This window comes from Vidua macroura, chromosome 9, assembly GCF_024509145.1.
Source record: "Vidua macroura isolate BioBank_ID:100142 chromosome 9, ASM2450914v1, whole genome shotgun sequence".
Taxonomy (NCBI): Eukaryota; Metazoa; Chordata; class Aves; order Passeriformes; family Viduidae; genus Vidua; species Vidua macroura.
The window spans coordinates 8844500-8864449 of record NC_071579.1 but is presented as its reverse complement, the minus strand read 5'-3'; the positions used below and the strand labels follow the sequence as shown (position 1 = coordinate 8864449).

At 54.4% G+C, this 19950-nt stretch overlaps 1 protein-coding gene across 1 annotated transcript; it reads left to right on the top strand.

The window, feature by feature from the left end:
* Positions 1-897: 897 nt before the first annotated feature.
* On the top strand, positions 898-17799 carry LAMC2 (laminin subunit gamma 2). Its single transcript, XM_053984652.1, has 23 exons — positions 898-979; positions 4880-5068; positions 5264-5393; positions 6276-6374; positions 6836-6972; positions 7402-7524; positions 7636-7825; positions 8178-8290; positions 8577-8795; positions 9600-9779; positions 10241-10474; positions 10686-10822; positions 11108-11261; positions 11384-11589; positions 11860-11939; positions 12370-12504; positions 13262-13406; positions 13620-13769; positions 14234-14348; positions 14436-14635; positions 15185-15343; positions 15432-15531; positions 15736-17799. The coding sequence occupies exons 1-23, from the start codon at positions 898-900 to the stop codon at positions 15984-15986; spliced, it is 3528 nt and encodes a 1175-aa protein (XP_053840627.1). The 3' UTR covers positions 15987-17799.
* Positions 17800-19950: the final 2151 nt, after the last annotated feature.

Genomic DNA, 19950 nt, shown 5'->3' with positions numbered 1-19950 from the left:
AAGTGGACATGTCCTCCTGCAAGGCAAAGGCAAGGAGTGAGGTGGAACTGGCCTTCGTGCCTTGTGTGGCTTGTCAGCTACCTTTGAGAACAAAGCTAATGGACCTGGGGCTGTGGAGCTTGGCATCCTCCTGGCTCTGTCAGCAGCCTCAGACAAGCGTTCCTCCCCTCTCTGTCTCCACTCCTCATCCTTCTAAGCATAAAAATGATGTAGTGGGTGAGGCCGAGGACCCATCTAAGCTCATTTTTCCATCTCAGGGGAAAAAGCAGACGAATATGTGTGATGATTTCCACCTCCACCTCATTTCTAGGTCTGGGGATTTCCTGAACTTGATGTCTTGCTTTCTGGGCATTTATTCAAGCTGATCTCGGGTCTCTTTGCATCCCCAGTTCTGCTAGTCACCTGAAATGAGCCCTGCTCTTGTAGGTTGGCTGGCTGGACCTGGCTTGCGAGCAGGCAGCCCCCATCCACCCTCCCCAGGCTTCCCGTGAGCTCATCCTGTCCAGTGTTGTTCCCTGCAAGCCTGCGGCGTGCCCGGACAGCCCGGCTGTCCCCAGGCAGCCCCGCGGTGGGGGCAGCGGCGGCGGGGCGGATGGGGCTGTGCGAGCGGGACGGGCGGCAGGGGTGCTCAGGAGCCGCAGCCGGGTTTTATTTCCCTAAGCGGGTGCACGCAGGAGGTCCCTGGGGTGCTGTGCCCCGTCAGTGCCTCTCTCCCCACGGGGCAGGCGCCTGTGCGCGCTCCCTGGGCCGGGCTCTCCCGTGAGTCAGCCCGCGGCACACGCGCTCTTCCTGTTGGGAGTGACTCAGGTGGAGCAGCCGATAAAACACGCACCAAAAAAGGCACCAGGCAGCCGCTGTGGAGCCGGCACGGGCGCCTGCTGCTCCCCGGCACAAGAGATGGCCGAGCGCTGGCTCCTGCCCCTCGCCTGCCTCGCCGCGTCCCTCCTGCCCGCAGCCCGGAGCACACGCAGCGGAGAAGGTGAGGCTTGGGCGGCGGCGGCTGCTCCCGCTCGGCTCCCGCCGGCACATCCCCGGCACATCCCCGGCACATCCCCGGCACATCCCCGGCACATCGCCCCTCTGCCCGCGCCGGAGAGGGCCGGAGCTGGGAGCTGGCTGGGGTGCGCCGCACCCTGCTCGGGCACTCTTCCCCTCCCGCCTTCGGGATTGATACTGGATCCGTAGGTGCTTCTTAGTTTTCCTCCGAGGTTAAATATCCCGTGAGCTGTTGGTCTCGTTTTGTCACTGGCATCCCCTTTCAATAACTTATGTGTGTGCAATTACCTTCCTGCTGTCGGTAGAGAGCTTTGCTCGCAGGGTGGGATGAGGGTGTGAGCCCAAGCATCGCCCAGGCAGTGGCTGATCTGCCCATCACCGCTGGAACCAAAACCTTCCCTGAGCCTGAAGAAGAGCTGGAAGCATCCAGGATCCAGTTTGCTGTAATAACACGGCAGTGTTTGGATTTTGTGTGAGTCTGTGGGGCTCACAAAGTGCCACAGCCCTGCCGCATCCTATGGGAGACAGGAGTCTCCTGTGGTCCACAGCTTTAAAGGTCCAGCAGATCCTCTTGCACTTGGCAAAACTCATGTAGTGCAGAGTGTCGTGGAGGGAGATTTAAACATGTTCAGCCCAGTGGTAACTCGGCTATCTGAATTTCTGTTTCATTGGCCTATAGTCTGGAGATGGGTATGTTTGGCCAAAACCAGGTTTTTGCACATATTTTGTAACTACTGAGTGATTTAAATTTTTACTTTGTCTCCAGTACTGATGACCTGAAATAAGCTTTCTGGGCTTGAAGTTGAATTTTATCAGTTTTAAGTTTGGTGCAATGGGAAGTAAGTGCTGAATAAGTGTTTTGGTTTGGGTTTTTTTCAAAAGAAAAAAAATATATTCTTTGCTGTACATGCTACTTGGGTTAATTATTACATCAGCTTAATTACATCCAAGTTTTAAAATACTGATATCAGTTCTTCCTCTGCTCCTTCCTGGCAGTGTGTGGGAAACTGCTGCTTTCCCAGGGACTCTTGAACCCATTTCTGTGTGTATGTAAAGCCAGCAGTTGGTAACAGCTGTGATTTTATGCCGCAGCATAAAAATTCGAGTGGGTTTGGGGGTGTAACTGAGTCCACTGATGGAGCCCTGGAAGCCCCAGGCAGGTCTTCCTGCAGTGAGAAACTGTGAAGGTGGGCAATGGGGACACCCAGCCTCGGAGCAGCAGATGGGACAGCCTTGTGGGTCACTGTCCCAGGAGCGCAGAGCAGGCAATGGCTGTATTGACGTGGAGCCTTCACTGCACGCAAAGCTCTGTCGTTCTCCTGATGGAAGGAGGGATCTTTGCAGGCTGGCTCATGTCTACAGGGCTGTCGGAGCCTCACAGACCCAGAGCCACCCTCATTGTCTGGTCTTGTGAATTTAAGGAGACAGTTTAAGAAGCCTGAAGCTGCCTGTCTTCTTCTCCAAGCCTTTCTGATGTGAGAATTCATCTGAGCACAGCCATCAAGCATTTTTTATGCTTTATTCTTGGGTGGGAGCTGGGGGAATGACATCCTGCTGGATGTGTGCCATGGATCTCCTGCACCCTGACGTAGTGCCGAAAACTTTTCCTCCAATGGAACCTGCTGTTTTCCATGGATGATCTCAGAGCAGAGCCTCAGGGCATCTGGATACAGAAGTGACACTGTCCTCAGTTGGTCCTCATCCTCCAGCAGCTCCTTCCTGCTCCATCTCGTTATCAGTTCCAGTGCCTTGCTCTTGATAAGGATCAGCCCGCCTGAGCTCCTGGGTTTCTGGGAGATGACCAGGAGCAGACACACCAGTGCAGTGGTGGCACTAACCTGCCACAGCATCTTAAATGGCTTTGAATCAGCGAGACAGGAATTTGTTCCAGGGCTGGAGAGCTGGTTCCTAACATGCTGCAGCAGTAGAGAAACACTCAAAGAAAGGTTTTCATTCCCTGGGGGAATGGTGCTCATGCCTGTAATTTAGCAACCCAGTAAATCCTCTGGATTGCGTAGACGTAGGGTGATGCATGGGTGGAGTTCAACTCAAAGATCCTTGTGGATCCCTTCCAACTTGAGATCTAGCTGGAGTGTAGAGGGATGGGGAGTGGGATCAACCCAAGTGAGATCTTTCTACTGTGAAGGTGAGCACAAATACTTGAAGAAAGTCCACACTGCTGCTCTCCCTTGATCCTTTGTGTTGTCCATGCCCTTTGGTCACTGGTAATGCTCTCTGAGGCTTTCCCAGACCCAAGAGGCAGGAATTCTGTACCCACCAGTCTCCTCCCAGCAGGCCAGGGTGGCAGAAGATCTCCTGCGCTCGGTCTTGGACTCCTGGCAGCCAGATTGCGAGGGAAGAGCTGTGCTTGCTGAAGTTGGAAAAACCTCTCTCCCTGTTTGCAGGCGCATGAGGTCATCTCTCCTCTTGGCAGAGGCGCTACTGAGTGCCTCCCTCTGGAATGCGGGTGCCGATGGGTGTGTGGGAGGGCGGCGCCCAGGTGTGAGCACTGAGAGCAGGAGGCTTTGCCCTGTCCCAGGAATCACAGATGCAAAGGACGGGGACGTTGTACCCTGGGGCTGAGCTGTGCCAGAAGAGAGCTGGGAAGGAGGAGGCTTAGTGTGCACGAGTACAGGCACTGTCTGCATCCATGGGCAGGTTTCTGGCCATTTTTGGACTCCCTCCGCCTCCTGTGCTCTCAGAGGTGACCTGGGCAGGAGTTGGGTAGCTGGGGGTGGCCTTTCCTGTCCCGAGGAGGTCAGCAGTAAGCAGAGCTCCTTAGAGGGAGGTCGAGGCTCCCATGGCAGGCTCAGGGTGGTTTGGAGCAGTTCTCCAGCAGGCTCTGTGACCCTGGGGACCTGGCTTTTTCCCTTGGGATCTTTCTTTCTCCTGCCTGTCTTTGCCAACCATTCTCTTGGCTGTGCCTGCTCTCCCCAGAGATCCTGAGGAGCATGTCTGGAGTGAAGGTCCTCAGGATTAAATGCACCAGTACTTGAGGGATTGCCAAGTAGGTGCGAGGTGGCTTCAAGAGAGCACCTGGACAAGGCAGTGGAGTGCTGGGGCAAACACATCTGGTGAGATGCCTGAGTCTGATGTCCAGAGGGATGATCTGTCTTGGCTACAGAGGAATGCAGAATCTCATGCCTGTTCTTCCTGCCATCCCTCATGCAGCAGTGTGGGCAGCTGCACCTTTTCTTCACAATGAGGGAGGGTGGGGTCCAATCCTGCCCAAACCTTTTTTGTTAATCTCCCTCGTGGGTGGCACACTTCCACCAAACTCCTTGGACCACAGACCACTCCTCATCACTCTGCCCTGCCCCCTGGGTGGGGGGACCTGGTGGAAGGTTGTTGAGCTTTTCCTACTCAAGTCATTCCTGGCTGGGTGACACAAAGGATAACCTCAGGAAACTTTCCCTTTTTCCCAAAGTCTCCAGTAAGATTACCCATGTTTTTCTCAGGACAAGACTGGGGTGTTTTTTTTTTGTTTTGTTTTGTTTTTTTTGTTTTTTTGTTTTTTTGTTTTTTTTTTTAACCATCTCTGCTTATTCCATGTCCTGGTTGTGTTGCAAGGCCTGTGAAAGAATGGAGAACAGCCCTGGCAATGCTGTTGTGTGGATTGTGGCAGCTTGGCTTGGGTTTGTCCATCCTCAGCAGTGAAATGGGGCATTCCTCCCAGTGTGGGGATGCAGAGCACGGTGTGGACACCGGTGGCACTGGGGTGGCTGATGGACACAGACGTGGGGACAAACACAGAGATGTGGGGAAGCAGCTCACTGTTGGCAGAGCAGGAAGGGGAGGTTTGCAGCACCTGCACCCTGCTCCTTGCCCCTCAGGGTGGGATTGCTGCATCATCTGAGACGTCTCTCTGCTCTCCTCTCCCCAGTCTGTGACTGCAACGGGATGTCCAGGCAGTGCGTCTTCGACTGGCAGCTCCTGAGGGAGACGGGAAACGGGTACCGCTGCCTCGGCTGCCTGGGCAACACGGAGGGCACCCACTGCGAGCGCTGCAAGGAGGGCTTCTTCCGCCGGCGCGGGGAGCAGTGCTGCCTGCCCTGCCTCTGCCACCCCTGGGGTACGTGCACAGCTGCTGCCTGGGGTCAGCGGCCTTAAGGCACCTGCTGAGCACCCGGGCAGGTCAGGCTCTGAGCCCCTACGTGCCTGACCACAGGTTTCAAGACCCACCTGCCCTCTGAAATAATCACAAACTCATAGAATGATTTGGGTTGGAAGGTGCCCATCCCAAGCACTCCCTCCTGTCTTTCTGCAGGTTCCCTCGGCCCACAGTGTGACAGCGATGGCCGGTGCAGCTGCAAACCAGGAGTGATGGGGGACAAGTGTGACCAGTGCCAGCTGGGCTTCGAGTCCTTGTCCGAGGCAGGCTGCAGGAGGAGCGGGCAGTGAGTGCTGGCCACGATTGGTGGCGTGAGGCCAGCGGGAGGGCCAGCCTCCAAAGCTCTCCTGGGGCCTATGCTGGCTGAAAACATCCCCTGCAAAGGCAGTGCTGGTTTCATGGCAGCTCATGGACAACCTTAAGCAAACCATGTTAGGAGAGTGGGCTTGAGTGAGGCTGGACCTCCGTGCCAACCTGCAGGGCTTGGTGTCCTGCAACACCATCAAAACCTGAACTTAGCCACTCTCTGAAGTGATGGTTTCATTACCCAGATAACACCCAACAAGCTACAGCCCTGTAAAACAAAACCTGCCCATTGTGGGGCTGCCTCATGTTGGTGCCACTCACAAGGAGATGCACATGCAAAGATCAACCCTTTCCTTTTCACAAAGCCCTGTTTAAACACCTTTAGAAATGTTTCTGATCTGACTTCCTCAGCTATGTCTTCTTCTTCCTCACCTCACCCTGCCATTGCTCCTCTGGGGCTGCTGGCAGGCAAAGGTGTTAGCAAGAGACAGCTGCCTGCAGTCCTGCTGCTGGGCCTGGCCTCCTGCCCAAGCCTCCCAGGGGTGCTGCTGCTTGGTGGAGCTCAGCCAAGGTCTATTAAACTCAGCCAGGGTTTATTAAGCTCAGTGGAGCTTCACTTTGAACTTGTGGGCGGGTCTGATGCTCTGGGATGCCCTGGAGCAGTAGCAATGGGCACTGGCTCAACCTGGCACCCACAGAGCAGCAGATTCTGGAAAGAGGTGGCTGTGCAGCTTATTTCCCCACTTCTTGCATGGGAATGGTAGCTGGGAGGGTTCTCTGCTGTCTTGTGTAGTAGCAGGAAGCACTGAGCTCCCAGGCCAAACTGGAAACCCAGGTAGAGGTTCCTGGTGTGCCTTTGCAGGAGCGTGCAGTGTGAGTGTGACCCAGCGGGCAGCACGGGAGACTGTCACTCTGGCCGCTGCGTCTGCAAGGAGAGCGTCACTGGAGAGCAGTGCCAGAGGTGAGTGTCAGGAGGACGTGCTGGACACTGCTTGGCACAGCCTTCTTCTCTCTGCAGTCGCTTCCCTGGCTGTTCACCAAGTCTTAGAATGGTTTGGGTTGGAAAGGATGTTGGAGCTCATCTCATTCCAACCCTGCCATGGGCAGGGACACCTTCCACTACCCCGGGTTGCTCCAAGCCCCATCCAACTGGCCTTGGACACTTCCAGGGATGGGGCAGCCACAGCTTCTCTGGGCAACCTGGGCCAGTCCCTCACCACCCTCACAGGATAATTTCTTCCCAGTATCCAATCTAGCCCTGCCCTCTGTCAGGTGAGAGCCATTGCACACGCCCATCTCGCCATCCCAGCCGGCTGATGGCCTTAAACCCTGCTGATGGCTGTATTGGATCTGAGGGATGGTTGTGTGGGCCAGTAAAAGGAGAAAACTACTTGAACATTGTCACCTTCTTGCATTTCCCAGGTGCAAGCGACACTTCTATAACCTGGATGCCAGAAACCCTACAGGATGCTCCCCCTGCTTCTGCTACGGGCACTCGGTCACGTGTATCAGTGCAGACAACTACAGTGTCCACAACATCACCTCTACCTTCCAGCAAGGTGAAGCCCAAACAGGACATCCCCATGGCTCCTGCGTGTTTGCCATCCCTTCTCTTCAGTGGGTTGGAGGAACCATGTGTTTCACAGCCCTGCTGGAAGTCAGCCTTGGGCTGTGCTTGCTCCTTGGGTGCTCATCCAACCTGCCTGTGGCTGCAGCAACCTTGCTTTGATGGGATGGCTTGGTCATAGGCAGAAGAGTTGAGGGGAGCAGAGGATTTCTTCATTATGTCTTCCCTGCCTCTTGGAAGGAGGCCTCTGTGCCCAGCCAGGCTGATTTACAGATGTATGGACACAGGGATAACTGTGCTGTGCCCTCAGAGGTCGGGGTGGGAAGCTGGAGACTTTTGATAAGACACAGCTCAAGAAAGATGCTGGAATCCTAGAAACACCTTCCCTGTCCATGCTGACTGCTCCTTGTTTGTGCTCCAGGTTCTGAGGGCTGGCAAGGTGTCCATGAAAACGGCTCCCCAGCCCAGCTCCAGTGGTCCCCACGCCACCAGGATGCCTTCATAGCAGCAAGGACCTCAGAGCCAATATACTTCGTGGCACCTGGTATGTGTGGGACCAGTGGTGGCCAGAGTGAACCCTTTGTTTGGTCTGATCCCATGAACTGAGCCCTTAGGAGGAAGGAAAGATTTTAAGCCTTTGATTTTCCCTTTGCAGCAAAATTCCTTGGGAACCAGGAGCTGAGCTACGGTCAGACACTCTCCTTTGATTACCGCCTGGACCGAGGGGGACGCCAGCCATCTCCACATGATGTGGTCCTGGAAGGGCATGGCCTGAGAGTCACTGCCCCCTTCTTGCCCCAGGGAGAGGTCCTGCCCTGCGGCATCAGCCAGATGTACACGTTCAGGTAAAGTGGGAAGCTGGGGTGTTTGGGGCAGGGGGAACAGGAATGGTTGCAGCTTCAAGGAGGTCTCGGGTTCATCTGCGGTCCCTTGGCGGTGGCAAATGGCTGCCTGGTTTGGGCTGGGTGCATCTCGGGTGCTTCTGTCCTGGATAAGGAGGTTACTTTGTGAGAGGGGCAGCAGAAAATGTGGCTTGAGGTTGGGTTGGGTTCTCGGCTCTGGATCAGTTGCATGCATGGACGTCGTTGCCCAAAGCCTTGAGCTCCCAGGAGGGAGATGGGCGGGGGCTGTTGTGCTTTTCGGAAGAGGCATCTTGGTTTTTTGAAACCAGTTTCACTTCTCCCTCTTCCACGGCAGGCTGGATGAGCACCCAAGCAGCAAGTGGAGCCCAAGGCTGAATCACTTTGAATTTCGCAGGCTGCTGGGAAACCTGACAGCCCTCTGGATCCGAGCCACCTTTGGGGAGTACAGTAAGTGCAGAGAGCGCTTACAAGGTTGGCTTCTCCTAGTTGTTGGAGACAACAAATCTCTGGATGGGTACACCTTTGCTAAAATTTATTAAAAGATAAAAACAGTAAGTGCTCCAAGGGGGCAAAATTAAATAGCAAAGAGATTGAGCAGGATAGCAACCGATTTGGCTGCTCCATTTGCCCGTGGGCATTGCAATAGAATTTGCGACCTGTGCAGGTGCTGGCTGTGGGGGCCGGGCAGGTGGAGCTGCTGTCCCTGCGGGTGACTGGCTGTCCTTCCCTGCAGGCACCGGCTACCTCGACAACGTCACCCTGGTGTCAGCACAGCCCGTCCCCGGCGTCCCCGCGCCGTGGGTGGAGCGCTGCCAGTGCCCGGCGGAGTACCGGGGGCAGTTCTGCGAGAGCTGTGCCCCTGGCTACCGCAGAGACGCCCCCGGCCAGGGGCCCTTCAGCACCTGCGTGCCCTGCAATTGCCAGGGGGGAGGAATTTGTGATCCGGACACCGGTAAGAGAAGCCACCACCACGCTGTGCCTTGGGCTGTATGGGAGTGCAGGGAAGCTGCCTGTGTCCCGAGAACAGAGCTGTGGGGAGTCGAGACCGCTGGCTTCACAGGAATTTCTTCACAGAAGTGCTCATTAGATAGTGTAAGGGGCTGCCCAGGGAGGTGGTGGAGTCAGCATCCCTGGAGGTGTGCAGGGAAGGACTGGATGTGTCACTCAGTGCTCTGGGCTGGTTGACAAGGTGGGGATCTGCCACAGGTTGGACTCAACAGTGTTGGAGGGCTTTTCCAGCCTTAATGAGTCTGAGATTCTGTGGGTCGCCTGTGATTCTGAGATTCTGTCTGTGGTCATGATTCTGTGACTTGGGTCTGAAATGTGGGGACCATTCAAGACAAAACTCCCCAGAGCCTAGAAGCACTGCAGTCAGATGCATATGGAACAAATTGAATGCATGTTGGAGAGAGAAACAACATCTGCTGCCCAGATAGCAATATTTCTTCACTTCTGACTTCTTATTTGAAAGTTAAGCATGGCAATGCCTCAGGTTGGACAGAGCTTGAGCAACCCGGTTTAGTTGAAGTCCTTGCCTATTGCAGGGGAGTTGGACCAGATGACCTTTAAAGGTCCCTTCCAACGCTAACCACTTCATGATTTTATGTGGTGCATGACGTGGGCATGCTGGGGATCTGAGGAGATCTCATGGAGGTTGCTGGACCATGGGTGCTTGTGTTGCTGTGGCTGGAGTGGTGGAGGATGTCCCATCGGGAATGTGAGTAAACTGCCCTAAGCCCTTTCCTTGTTCCTCCAGGTGAATGTTACTCAGGAGATGAAAACGTGGGCAATGCTGCCAGCTGCCCCTTCGGCTCCTACCGAGACCCCCGGCAGCCACACAGCTGCAGGACCTGCCCCTGCGGGCCCGGCCAGGGCTGCTCCGTGGGGCCGGGTGGTGAGGAGGTCATCTGTGACCACTGCCCTCCTGGAGCTGCTGGTAATTCCCTTCTTGCTTCTGCTCTGCCTTTTCATACAGGTGCGCTTGGGGCTGGGCAGATCCACACCATCCTCTCAGCCCAGCTTGCCTGTGACACTGCCACCCCTGCCTGTGGTGGGGTGTTTGAGCCCCAAGGGTTGGGTAAACACACCAAGACCTCTGGGAAAATTTCTCATCTAAATGTAACATGGGTGGAGAAAGGATGGGTAGGAGGGGGAAGGGAGCAAAAAATAAGGAAAAAAACAAATAAGAAATGACTTGTAGAAGGTCAGTTGTGGCACCCAGTTTTCAAGAGCGTGTGTGGGGCATTGTGTATTGGCTGTGGTGGTGATGACAGCAGAGCAGCTGTTGTGCCAACCCTGAAGGGCCTGAACACCCCCATTTCTGTGGGACACAAGCAGTGAGTCAGCCTCTGCCTCCCCGGCACAAGCATTACCTTCTGCTCATCTCTCCTTCCCCAGGTGCCAGTTGTGAGTACTGTGCCGATGGCTATTTTGGAGATCCAGCAGCTTCCCAGCCCTGCCAGCTGTGCCGGTGCAATGGCAACGTGGAGCCCAATGCCGTGGGCAACTGCGACCGCCGGACCGGCGAGTGCCTCAAGTGCATCTACAACACCGCCGGCTTCTACTGTGACCGCTGCAAGGATGGCTTCTTCGGGAACCCCCTGGCCCCTGACCCCGCTGACAAGTGCAGAGGTGAGACCCAGGTGCTCTCTGAGCTGGGGATGAGTAAGAAAACCCATGACTGACTTTGGAGTGGTTTGATGGGAAGGAGGATGCTGGAAAGTGGGAATGGTGAGCAGGAACCAAAGCACAGGGCTAAATGGGGGGAAGAAAGCAGGGAGAGATGTGCTGTGGCTTGAGGTGGGGCCAGGCCCCCCTGAACCTGTGTCACTCTGACCTGCAGCCTGTAACTGCGACTCAGTCGGTGCCGAGCCCCTGAAGTGCAGGAGTGACGGGAGCTGCATCTGCAAACCTGGCTTTGAGGGTCCCCGCTGTGAAGAGAGTGAGTGCCCAGCTTGCTATGGCCAGGTGAAAGTGCAGGTGAGCATCTGTGCCAGCCCCAGGACCACTGAGCAGCAAGGAGTGCAGTGATTTGCTCACCCTCAGGGTCTCCTCCTGTTCTCCTCAAGCATCTACTCCTGGTGCAGGTGAAATGTGAATTCAAACCTTGGCTTTGTACCTGATTCAACTGATCCTTTGTCTTTGTGTCCCGTCCTAAAATGAGCTTTCATTTTGGTCTCTGTCCTCGGGCCTGTGGCCCTGGCTCCCCCCTGGTCTTTCCCCCATGGGTTTAGTGTGCTGCTGGCTGATGGTCTGTGGTTGCAGGTGGAGCTGTACCTGCAGCAGCTGGCAGAGCTGGAGCTGCTCTTGTCAGAGGTGCGAGCTGGCGGTGGGACCGAGAGCCAGGAGCTGGAGGGGAGGATGCTGGTGGCTGAGGAGATGCTGCGGACCATCCTCAGGGAAGCCCTGAGCCTTCAAGGTACCACCTGCTTACCGCCCTTGGATGGGGCCATCTGGGCTGTATCAGGGAGGGTTTTTCTGCCTGGGCCTTTTTGCACAGCAACGAGTTTTTCTTCAGCCTTTCTCTTTCCTTCTCACCAGCCTCCGACAGGTCTCTGGAAGGCCATGTGGCCAGGATGAAGGGGCAAGGGTCCAGCTCCCAGAGTCGCTTGGATGAGATCAAGGCAACAGTGGAGAGACTGAGGTCTCTGGGGAGCCAGTATGAGAGGCAGGTGCAGGAGACCCGTCAGCTGCTGCAGAGAGCCAGGCTGGACCTGGATCGCAGCGGCGCCGCTCTCCTTCGGGTGGTAAGAGCATCCCGTGTGACACACTCCTAGTTCAGCTCAGGGCTGGAAAAAAATCAACAGAGAAAGCAAGGATTTAAAGAATTACAGATGTTGTTTTGTGAATGTAGGTGTTCTGGTGGTCTTTTCTTTGGGGTCAGGACCTTGAGAGGAACTGGCAGGGGTCTTTGGCGGCAGTGGAGGTTTAACATGCTATAGTTGCTTCTTTCACTGCCAAATTGGATGGAGAGCAGGGAAGAGCACTCATACCTCTCCTCCTTCCTCCTTCCTCAGACCATTCCTGTTTCAAGCTTTCCTGGGGGTTCAAATCAGTTCTTGCTGCTGGCCCAGGAGGCTCTGAGACTGGCCAACAGGTGAGTTGCTGCCACTGTTAGCCAAGAGAGAGGGGAGGAGGACTGAGATCCTGCTAGGTGCACAGAAGGTCCTTTTTGGAGGGTTCTGGTTGACATTTGCCAGCCCTGCAGCAGGGGGAGATACACCTGCTGGGCTGTCTTTGCTGCCCTATAGACTTGTCCTCAGCTGTCTTTGATGATGTAATTGGATGTGATTTAGAAGCCTCTTTGGGATCAGAGTTTTGCCCTCGGATGTCCAGTTGGAACAGAGAGCTTGTGGCCTCCCCAGTGCTCCTCTATCCTTGGGAGATGCAGGAGGAGCAAGCAAAATACAGGTGGCCTTCGCAGACATGCTGTGATTCCCAAGGGGGTGTGATCCAGCAGCAGTGAATGCAGCAGTAAAGGAAGCTGGTGGGAACCCTTTTTGACGAGGCCCCTCTGTGCTCTGCAGGCACACACAGGCAGCCAATGCCATTGACCAAGCGGCGCAGGCGGCGCGGGAGGACGCGCGGCAGGCGCTGGAGCTGCTGCGCGCGGCCGCTGGCGGAGAGGCCGCCGTGGGCTCCCTGCCAGGGCTGCCCGGGAGGTGAGCCCAGCCTGCCTTGGCCTGAGTGTCTGTGTGCACCTGGGAGGGAGCAGGGGGATGGACAAGAATCCGGGCCCCCTTCCCTGCCTCCCCATCGGAGCTGCAGAAATGGGCGGTTGGAGGCAGGGAATTCGCTGGCATGTCTGAGGGGTGCAGATGGAGGGTCAGCAGCTCTCTGGAGGGTTTGCTTCTCACCTCCCAGACCTCAATGCTCCTGGGGTCCTGCCTGCAGCTGGGTGAAGGGGTTTAACACCGCATGTGTGAACAGGCTTCCGGGGATGATTTCCACATGTGGTTGAAAATCTGGGCTGGGTTTAGCCCAAGGGTGAATTTAAGCCCACGGTGTCTCCTTTGGTCAGACTTGGCCTCTCCAGAGCTCACCACGGTGGTGCTGGGACTTTGCACACCCTGAGTGGGATGCGCAGCAGCCTTGAAGGAAGTTAAGAGGTTAAACAGGGATGTGCAGGAGAAAACATACAGTGGTAGGGCAGGGATTAGCAGAGCCACCATGGAGCCTGTGAGGGTTCAGCTGTATGAAAACCTCTGATTTTGGAGCAGGAGTAAGGAGCCAGCAGATGCCCTGCTCACTGGAGGGACTGGGATGCAGGGAATGTTTGTAATTGACTTTTTACATGTGATAAATCTGCATGGAGCCTTGGAGAATGTGAACGAGTCAATGCAGATGGTGGCATTAATGCTGGGGTGGGAGGCTGGCAGCCTGGTTGGTACCAGGCTCTCCAAGTTCACATCTGTACAGGTACGAGGAGCTCAAGTCACTGGTTGGAGGCCTGAAGGCTGATGCTGATGGAATGGCCTCCAGGGCAGACATGGCTTATCAAGGCAGCCTGGTGCTCCTCAGCTCCCTGTCCCGCCTGACAGAGATGGACATCAGCTCCTTTCAGGTGAGGGCTTTATGCCTGTCAGACCAGGGGATCCCCTTTTGATGTTCCTGATGCCCTCCCTGCTTATCCTACCACCAGCTCTGCTCTTCCCAGGGCTCCATCCCTGTTGGAGAGCCACTAGATAGGTATCTTCCTACCCTTTTTCCCCTTTTGCCTCTGGTTCCTGGTGGGCTCTGGGGAGATGCTGAGGAGAACACTGTGTCTCTGTTTCAGGAGGAAGCCTCGAGGCTGAAGCAGGACTCAAGTGCCCTGCTGGGCCTGGTGGACACCTCCCTGGCCCAGTACCGGGGCCTGCGGAGCCGCGTGGGGCAGTGGGAGGAGGAAGCCAAGCAGCTGCTACAAGGGCAAGAGGGCGAGAGAGCGGTAAGAGGTTGGCTGGCGAGGGGTCATCCCCAGCAGGAGCTGCAGCCTTGGGGGGTGCCTGTGGCCCCACCACTGTCCTTGCCTGGCTGTCAAAGGCAGCTCTGCCTGCCTGGTGCAGGATTGGACCCTTCCTTGGGGCTGGTCTTCAGACCTCAGCGTGTGCAGGGAGCTGCTGGTGCAGGGTCTCACCTGCACATCTCCTCCATGTAAGGCAGGATAAAGACCTGCTCCGACAAAGATTAGAGCTAAGATGACTCGGGATATGGCTGGAGCTGGTTGAGGAGCACCGGCAGAAGCTTCTGATGGCAGATCAGCCTGTGGTAGTCTTGATTAAGGGGCAAGAGCAAGCATTTGGGAACAGACTGATGGGTCTCTTCCAGCCCAGCTCCTCCCAGCTCTGGGACCGTGTGATGCTCCCATACCATGTCCTTCACCTGCCCTTTGTGTCCCTTGATACATTGCAGAAGCTGACTCAGCTGCTGTCCCGAGCCACCCTTGCCAGGAGCACAGCCCTGCAAGCCGTGAGCGCTGGCAATGCCACCTTCTACGAGGTGGAACAGATCCTCAAGAGCCTCAAGGGTAGCATCCTAGAAACCCTTTGTTTTCCTTTCCTTATGGGATCTCACAAAGGTAGTATGGCTTCATTTCCACATGTGTTTCTTCCAGAGTTCAACCTGCAAGCGGATGACAAGAGGAGGGAAGCCAAAGATGCCATGAGGAGGCTGCCCATTATCAGCAGCATGGTCACCACTGCCAGGGAGAAGACAGACCGAGCCAAAGGGATCGTGGGCAGCGCCGCTTCTGAGTCAAAGGCAGGCAGCAGCATGGCAGAGGAGGTGAAGGAAATCACCACAGGGATCCAAGAGGTGAGGACAGATTCTGGTGCTATTGCTGTGAGAAAAGGATTTGGAAGGGGAAAAACATGGAAGAAGAGGAGATGGTTAGCAACCTCTTGGTGGACCTGACGGGTTGATTTTTGAGCTGAAGTTTCTCTACAGTGGGTCCTGCAGATACCAGTTTGGCTGTAGATGATCTCTGCAGGCACATCTCTTCCATGAGGATCTCTGTGGCATCTCACTGTAGCCACATTTCAGTGACCAAGGGGAGTTTTTTACTCCTGCAGCCAGAGTCACTGGCAGGCTTGTGAGGTCCCAAAACTGGTGTTTGTGGGTTCACCTCTCAAATGTGTGTTGTAATTCCCCAGGGGTTTACTGATCTGTGAGGGAGGGATTGAGCCGTGAGCATAGAAACATCTCTCTGGAGCAATTGGTGGGAGAACATGAGGACGGCTTGTGATCTTTTGGATCCCTTGCAGAAGGAACCAGTTTCTACCAGCTCCCTATTACAGTGCACCCAGAATGATTTTGGTTGTGTTCTGCCCTCCAAAAGTGCCTTTTCCTATACACAACACCCAGGAGATTGCCCGGCTGAAGGAGGAAGCCAACAAGACGGCTGACGGCGTCCTCGCCCTGGAGAAGGCAGTGGCCACCCTGCGGCATGAGGCCAAGGATGTGGATGATGCATTTGAGAGGAAACTCTCGGAGGTTGAGGCGGATGCTGCTGTGATAGAGAAGGTGGGTCCCCATCTCCCTTGCCTTGTCTCCTTCCCTGTTGACTTGTGAGCTTGATTTCACCTTACAGCTCCTGCCTTTCCTCCTTCAGACAGCTCAGGAAGCTCAGAGGGTCCACGACAAGGCTGGCCAGGCAGGGGCAGCTGTGCAGCAGATGCTGAGTGCCCTGGAAGAGCTGCTGCGTCTCATGAGTAGGTTTTGCGATGCCACTGTGGGGTATGGATGGAGACAGGTCCCCACTGGGTCCTAGGGCTTCTGGGAGTTTAGTGGGAAGCTAAATTACGTGATGCCTGTGAACAGTCTGGGCAGCAGGGTGGAGATGAAGTGTCTAGAAAGATCTAGTCCTCAGCCTCCATGCATGCTTTCCTGTTCCTTGTTTTCCTTCTGTGCAAAAGACCAGCCTGGCGCTGTGGATGAGGATGGCCTGAGGCAGCTTGAGGCGAACTTCAGCAAAGCCAAAAGCAGAAGCAAGCAGCTGAAGGCGGAGATGTCGGAGCTGGAGCAGACGGCTGCGCTGCAGAAGGCCCGGGTGCGCGTGCTGGAGAGCAGCATCGATGACATCCTGGCTGATATTAAGAACCTGGAGGACATCCAGAAGAGTCTTCCTCCAGGCTGCTACAACACAAAAGCCATTGAATTGCCATAAGCCAGCTCTGGAAAGGCTGCAGCACCTGCCAGGCTGAAGGCAGGAGGGCCTCCCCAAATCTGGCAGAACTGGCTGTGTTTGGTTGTGTTAAACTGATCCTTACCCTCAAGATCAGTGTGGCAGAAGAAGTTCACAATGTTCCACTGGCCCTGGAAAGTCCCTAATTTTTCAAAGTGCTCCGTCCCTTGCTCGTGGGAGGAAGGAGACTCTTGGTTTGTGAAGGTGCTACTGTCTGAAGAACAGCCCATTCCTACAATATATCTCTGAAGTGCAGGGTTAGGTGTCAGCCTTGTGAGTTTGCACAGTTTGGACCCTGAAGCTCATAAACCGACAGGTTCCCATCACCTGTGGATACCCTGTCCTGGTCTGGCACACACAGAAGGACTAGGGCCTCTGTCCATACTTTTGACACTGCCACCACCAGCTTCCCCTCCTGTTCTCCATGGGGTTTTCCTCACCTTCAGCAGCAACAGGGAGCAAGCAGCATGAGAGGCTGCTGGGGGAGATGAGTTCTGAGTTGAGGCACTGGTGATGCTTCATGTGATGTCTCCTCCCAGGCTGGCATCCTCCCCTTGCTGGGAGTGGTGCTGTGGCTCTTGTACCTGAGAACCCCGTCCCATTCTGCTGCAGTGCCTGTAAGCTGATTTCATTAGTTTAAAAATATTGAAGATGTCTTGAATGTGTCTCCACCTCTGGTTTGGTGCTGCCTGTCCTCCCTCCCTCCCTCGTGGTGCTGTATGTTTCTCAGAGGCCACCATCACCACTAAGGTAGCTCTCCACAGGGGTTTCCCACTGTTCATGTTAACAGAGCTTGGATGAGCTAAAGACCACAGTGCTCCCTTCACCCTTCACTGCAGCTCTCATGTGGGTCCAGCTGCATTCCGGGACACTGCACACTGCTCCCACCTTCCTTCAGATGCCATGCAGAGGGAAAAAAGTTTCAGGGGAAAGAAGTGCCACCAGATGCTGGAAGCTGAAGCTCTGCTGAAGCCCCTGCCCTGCGTGGTGGTAAAAGAGGAGGTCCTAGATGGAGAAGGACACTGGGGACTCACTCACCCCTCCTTGTCTCTTGAGTCTCTGATAAAGCAGCATCTGTGCTTTTGCTTCATGATATACCAAGTATTATGTCTCCTTTACACTTTTATTTAAGTGAGATGTATTTTAGCTCCTGGCATGTGTCCCTTCTCCTGTTGTACAAAGTAGGGACAGCTATGAGGGAACCTGTTTTTCCATGAGTTGGCTTTTTTGAAAGGTAGGTGTAGGCACAGAGTTTGTGGTAATTGGGAGTGGGGCTGCAGCCCAGCCTCACCCCTAATGAGCTACAGCTGTGAGAAGCAGGTGAGCAGCACTGACAGCAATGAGCCATGGAGTGCCCAGGGGCACTGAGCAATCCCAAAGGGAACAGAGGGCACACAGGTGCAATGTGGGAACATGGGGGTATAAAAGGTTGGGCTAAAGAACAGGAAGGGCAGATGATTGCAGCCTTCTAAGTGGTGTGGAGTTACTGTGTATGGGTTGAAGCTTTTTGAAATTGTATAGTGATGCTCTGTGTGGTGTGGCTGTTTCAGCTGTGACAGATAAGAGGTCGATGAATGATGAATACTCTTGGCTAGATCTTGCCTATCACTTTATTTTTTCAGGCTTCCTCAACTGAGGGAATTTGGCCATGGGTTATCTCAGCAGTGCAGGCATTTGCTCTCCTGTTCTGACTCAGTCTTGGGGCTGTTTTAAAATCACACTAGTAACATCTCTGTTTTGTTTTGTTTATTACATAATTTAAACATTTTGCTGATAAAGTCTTTTTTGTCAATGACTTTTTTCATATAGCAACAGAAAAAAAAGAAAAAAAAAAAGGCTCCAAAACTTTTGACAAAGGTGAAATTGGTGGCATGGCAACTTCAACCCCTTTCCCTCCCCCCTTTATTTATTTTCTTTCCCCAAAAGATGTTTGAAGTTCATTTCACTTTCAGCAAATTGACTGTTAAAAAGTGGTGGTTCAAAGACCAAAACCCACAAGCTTCTTCCCACACCTCTCCTGCACCCTGGAAACCCCCATCCTCACCTCCCCAGCGGTCACATGGATCATCACAGATGATTATTTTCTTCCCGTGCCCACCCAAAGACATTTTTCCAAACCAGTCCCAGAGCTGAAGGCCCCATTACAAACCCCGGTCCCTCCCCCCATCCTGTGAGTTTTACTGAGTGGGTACACGAAAGGTAAGAGCAGTAGGGCAGAACAAACTCATCATCCTCACCACAGCTAAGCTTCACCATGCCAACCACGTGGGTCAGGAGGCCATGGCATTCCCAGATCCCCTTCTGTGTACCAGAGGGAGGATCAGAGATGGCCTTTGGACATGACTCTTTATTTCTTTCCCTCTCTCCATTGTTTAGTTTTCTGTCTTTCCTTGAGGAAAACCTGCTCTCGTTGCTCCCCAGGAGGTTCAGTCCCTCTGTATGTTTTGGGGGCTGGTTGCCACCATTGCTGTTTCTCTGGCTTGGAGCTAAGAAACACAGGGGACGTCTGGAAAGGAGGGGAGGCTGCTGTCTGGGACAACTTGTGTGTTGGGGTGGAGAGGGAAGGGAGGCTGACAAACAGAACATAGGAGAGTGGTCCAGCGAGTGGTTGACGTACACTTGGTGTCTCAGGGCACTCAGAGGTGTCACTGTTAGGGGAGCTCAGTGGGATGGTGGTGGTGACCAGCTCAGGCTGGCTGAAGGCCTCCCTGGAGCAGAGTCCTCCACACACTCACCACCTTCTCTGCTTTGGCATTTCCATATCTCCTTGTCCTATGGGATACGTACTCAACCACCTGTAGATACCAGAGCTGGTGGTATCTACACTCAACAGAGTGAGGGACTTAGCTGCCAAATTTAGAACAGTTTCCAAACAAATCTCGCCATGCAGAGGGAAATCCCTGACTAGGAAAGACCTCTTCTGGCCTTTGGGTGGGTCACATCACTTCTGCCTTTCTGGGAAGGGTTGTGCCTTCCTGAGAAGTTGTCAACTACTGTTCCTAAAATCCTGTCTGCTGCAAGGACTCAGTGGCTGTGGGTTTCCTTGTTTGTCCAAAGTGGCTTGCTGTTCCAAGGATACCAGCAGCACCCAGCAGGTCACCAAATTTAGCACAAAGTCCCACCTTTGGAGCTTGCCTGAGAGCTACTTGTGACCCTTTATGGACTTTTAAGGGACAAAATAAAAGAATTTTCACATCTTTTCTTGAAAGACCCTGGAGGGCTCTCAGCCGCAGGCAGAAGGACTGTACCCAAAGTGATACAAGGTTACAGGGAGCAAAGGGAGAGGAGAAGGTGAGGGCTAAACCTTCTTCATGGCTGTGACCTTCCCCAGGAGCTGTTCAGGGTCCTTGTGCCCTAGGGATGATCAGGAGGACAAGGCCCTGCTCCAGCAATCCTCCTCCCCACAAGACTTCAGTAACTGCTCTGCATTACCTGTCCTGCTTTTACTGTGAGCATCTCCACCAGGATCCATCCCTGGCATCAGGAGGTGTATCACAGGCAGGAGCAGGAGCCTGGCTTGTCCCAAGGAATGTGCAAAGTTGCCATGGCTGGTTTGGGAGGGGGAGGTTATCATGCATTTAATGAACTCTTCAAGGAGAGGGAGAGAATAGGAGTGGCGGGAGAAGATGGTTGGAGCAGAAATGGAGATCTGGAGAGTAGAGGATGAGGATGGACATGGCCAGGTTTGGGGCAAATTCTCACCAGAGGCTTTGGCTCACCACCTGCTTCTTTCTACCCATAAAAGGCAGATCCCTTTCTAGGTGCTGTGGGATGCCCCCTCTGACACTGGGTAAGAGTAGAACATCACCCCAACTTCACTTGCCTAGGGAGCAGCTTCAGTTCTTGCAGCTAAGGAGTGTGAGATGTGACATTATCTCTGTAATGCTTCATTACATCCTTCACCACCAGGATGTCGTTCTACCAAGGCCTCTGCTGCCTTTTAGAA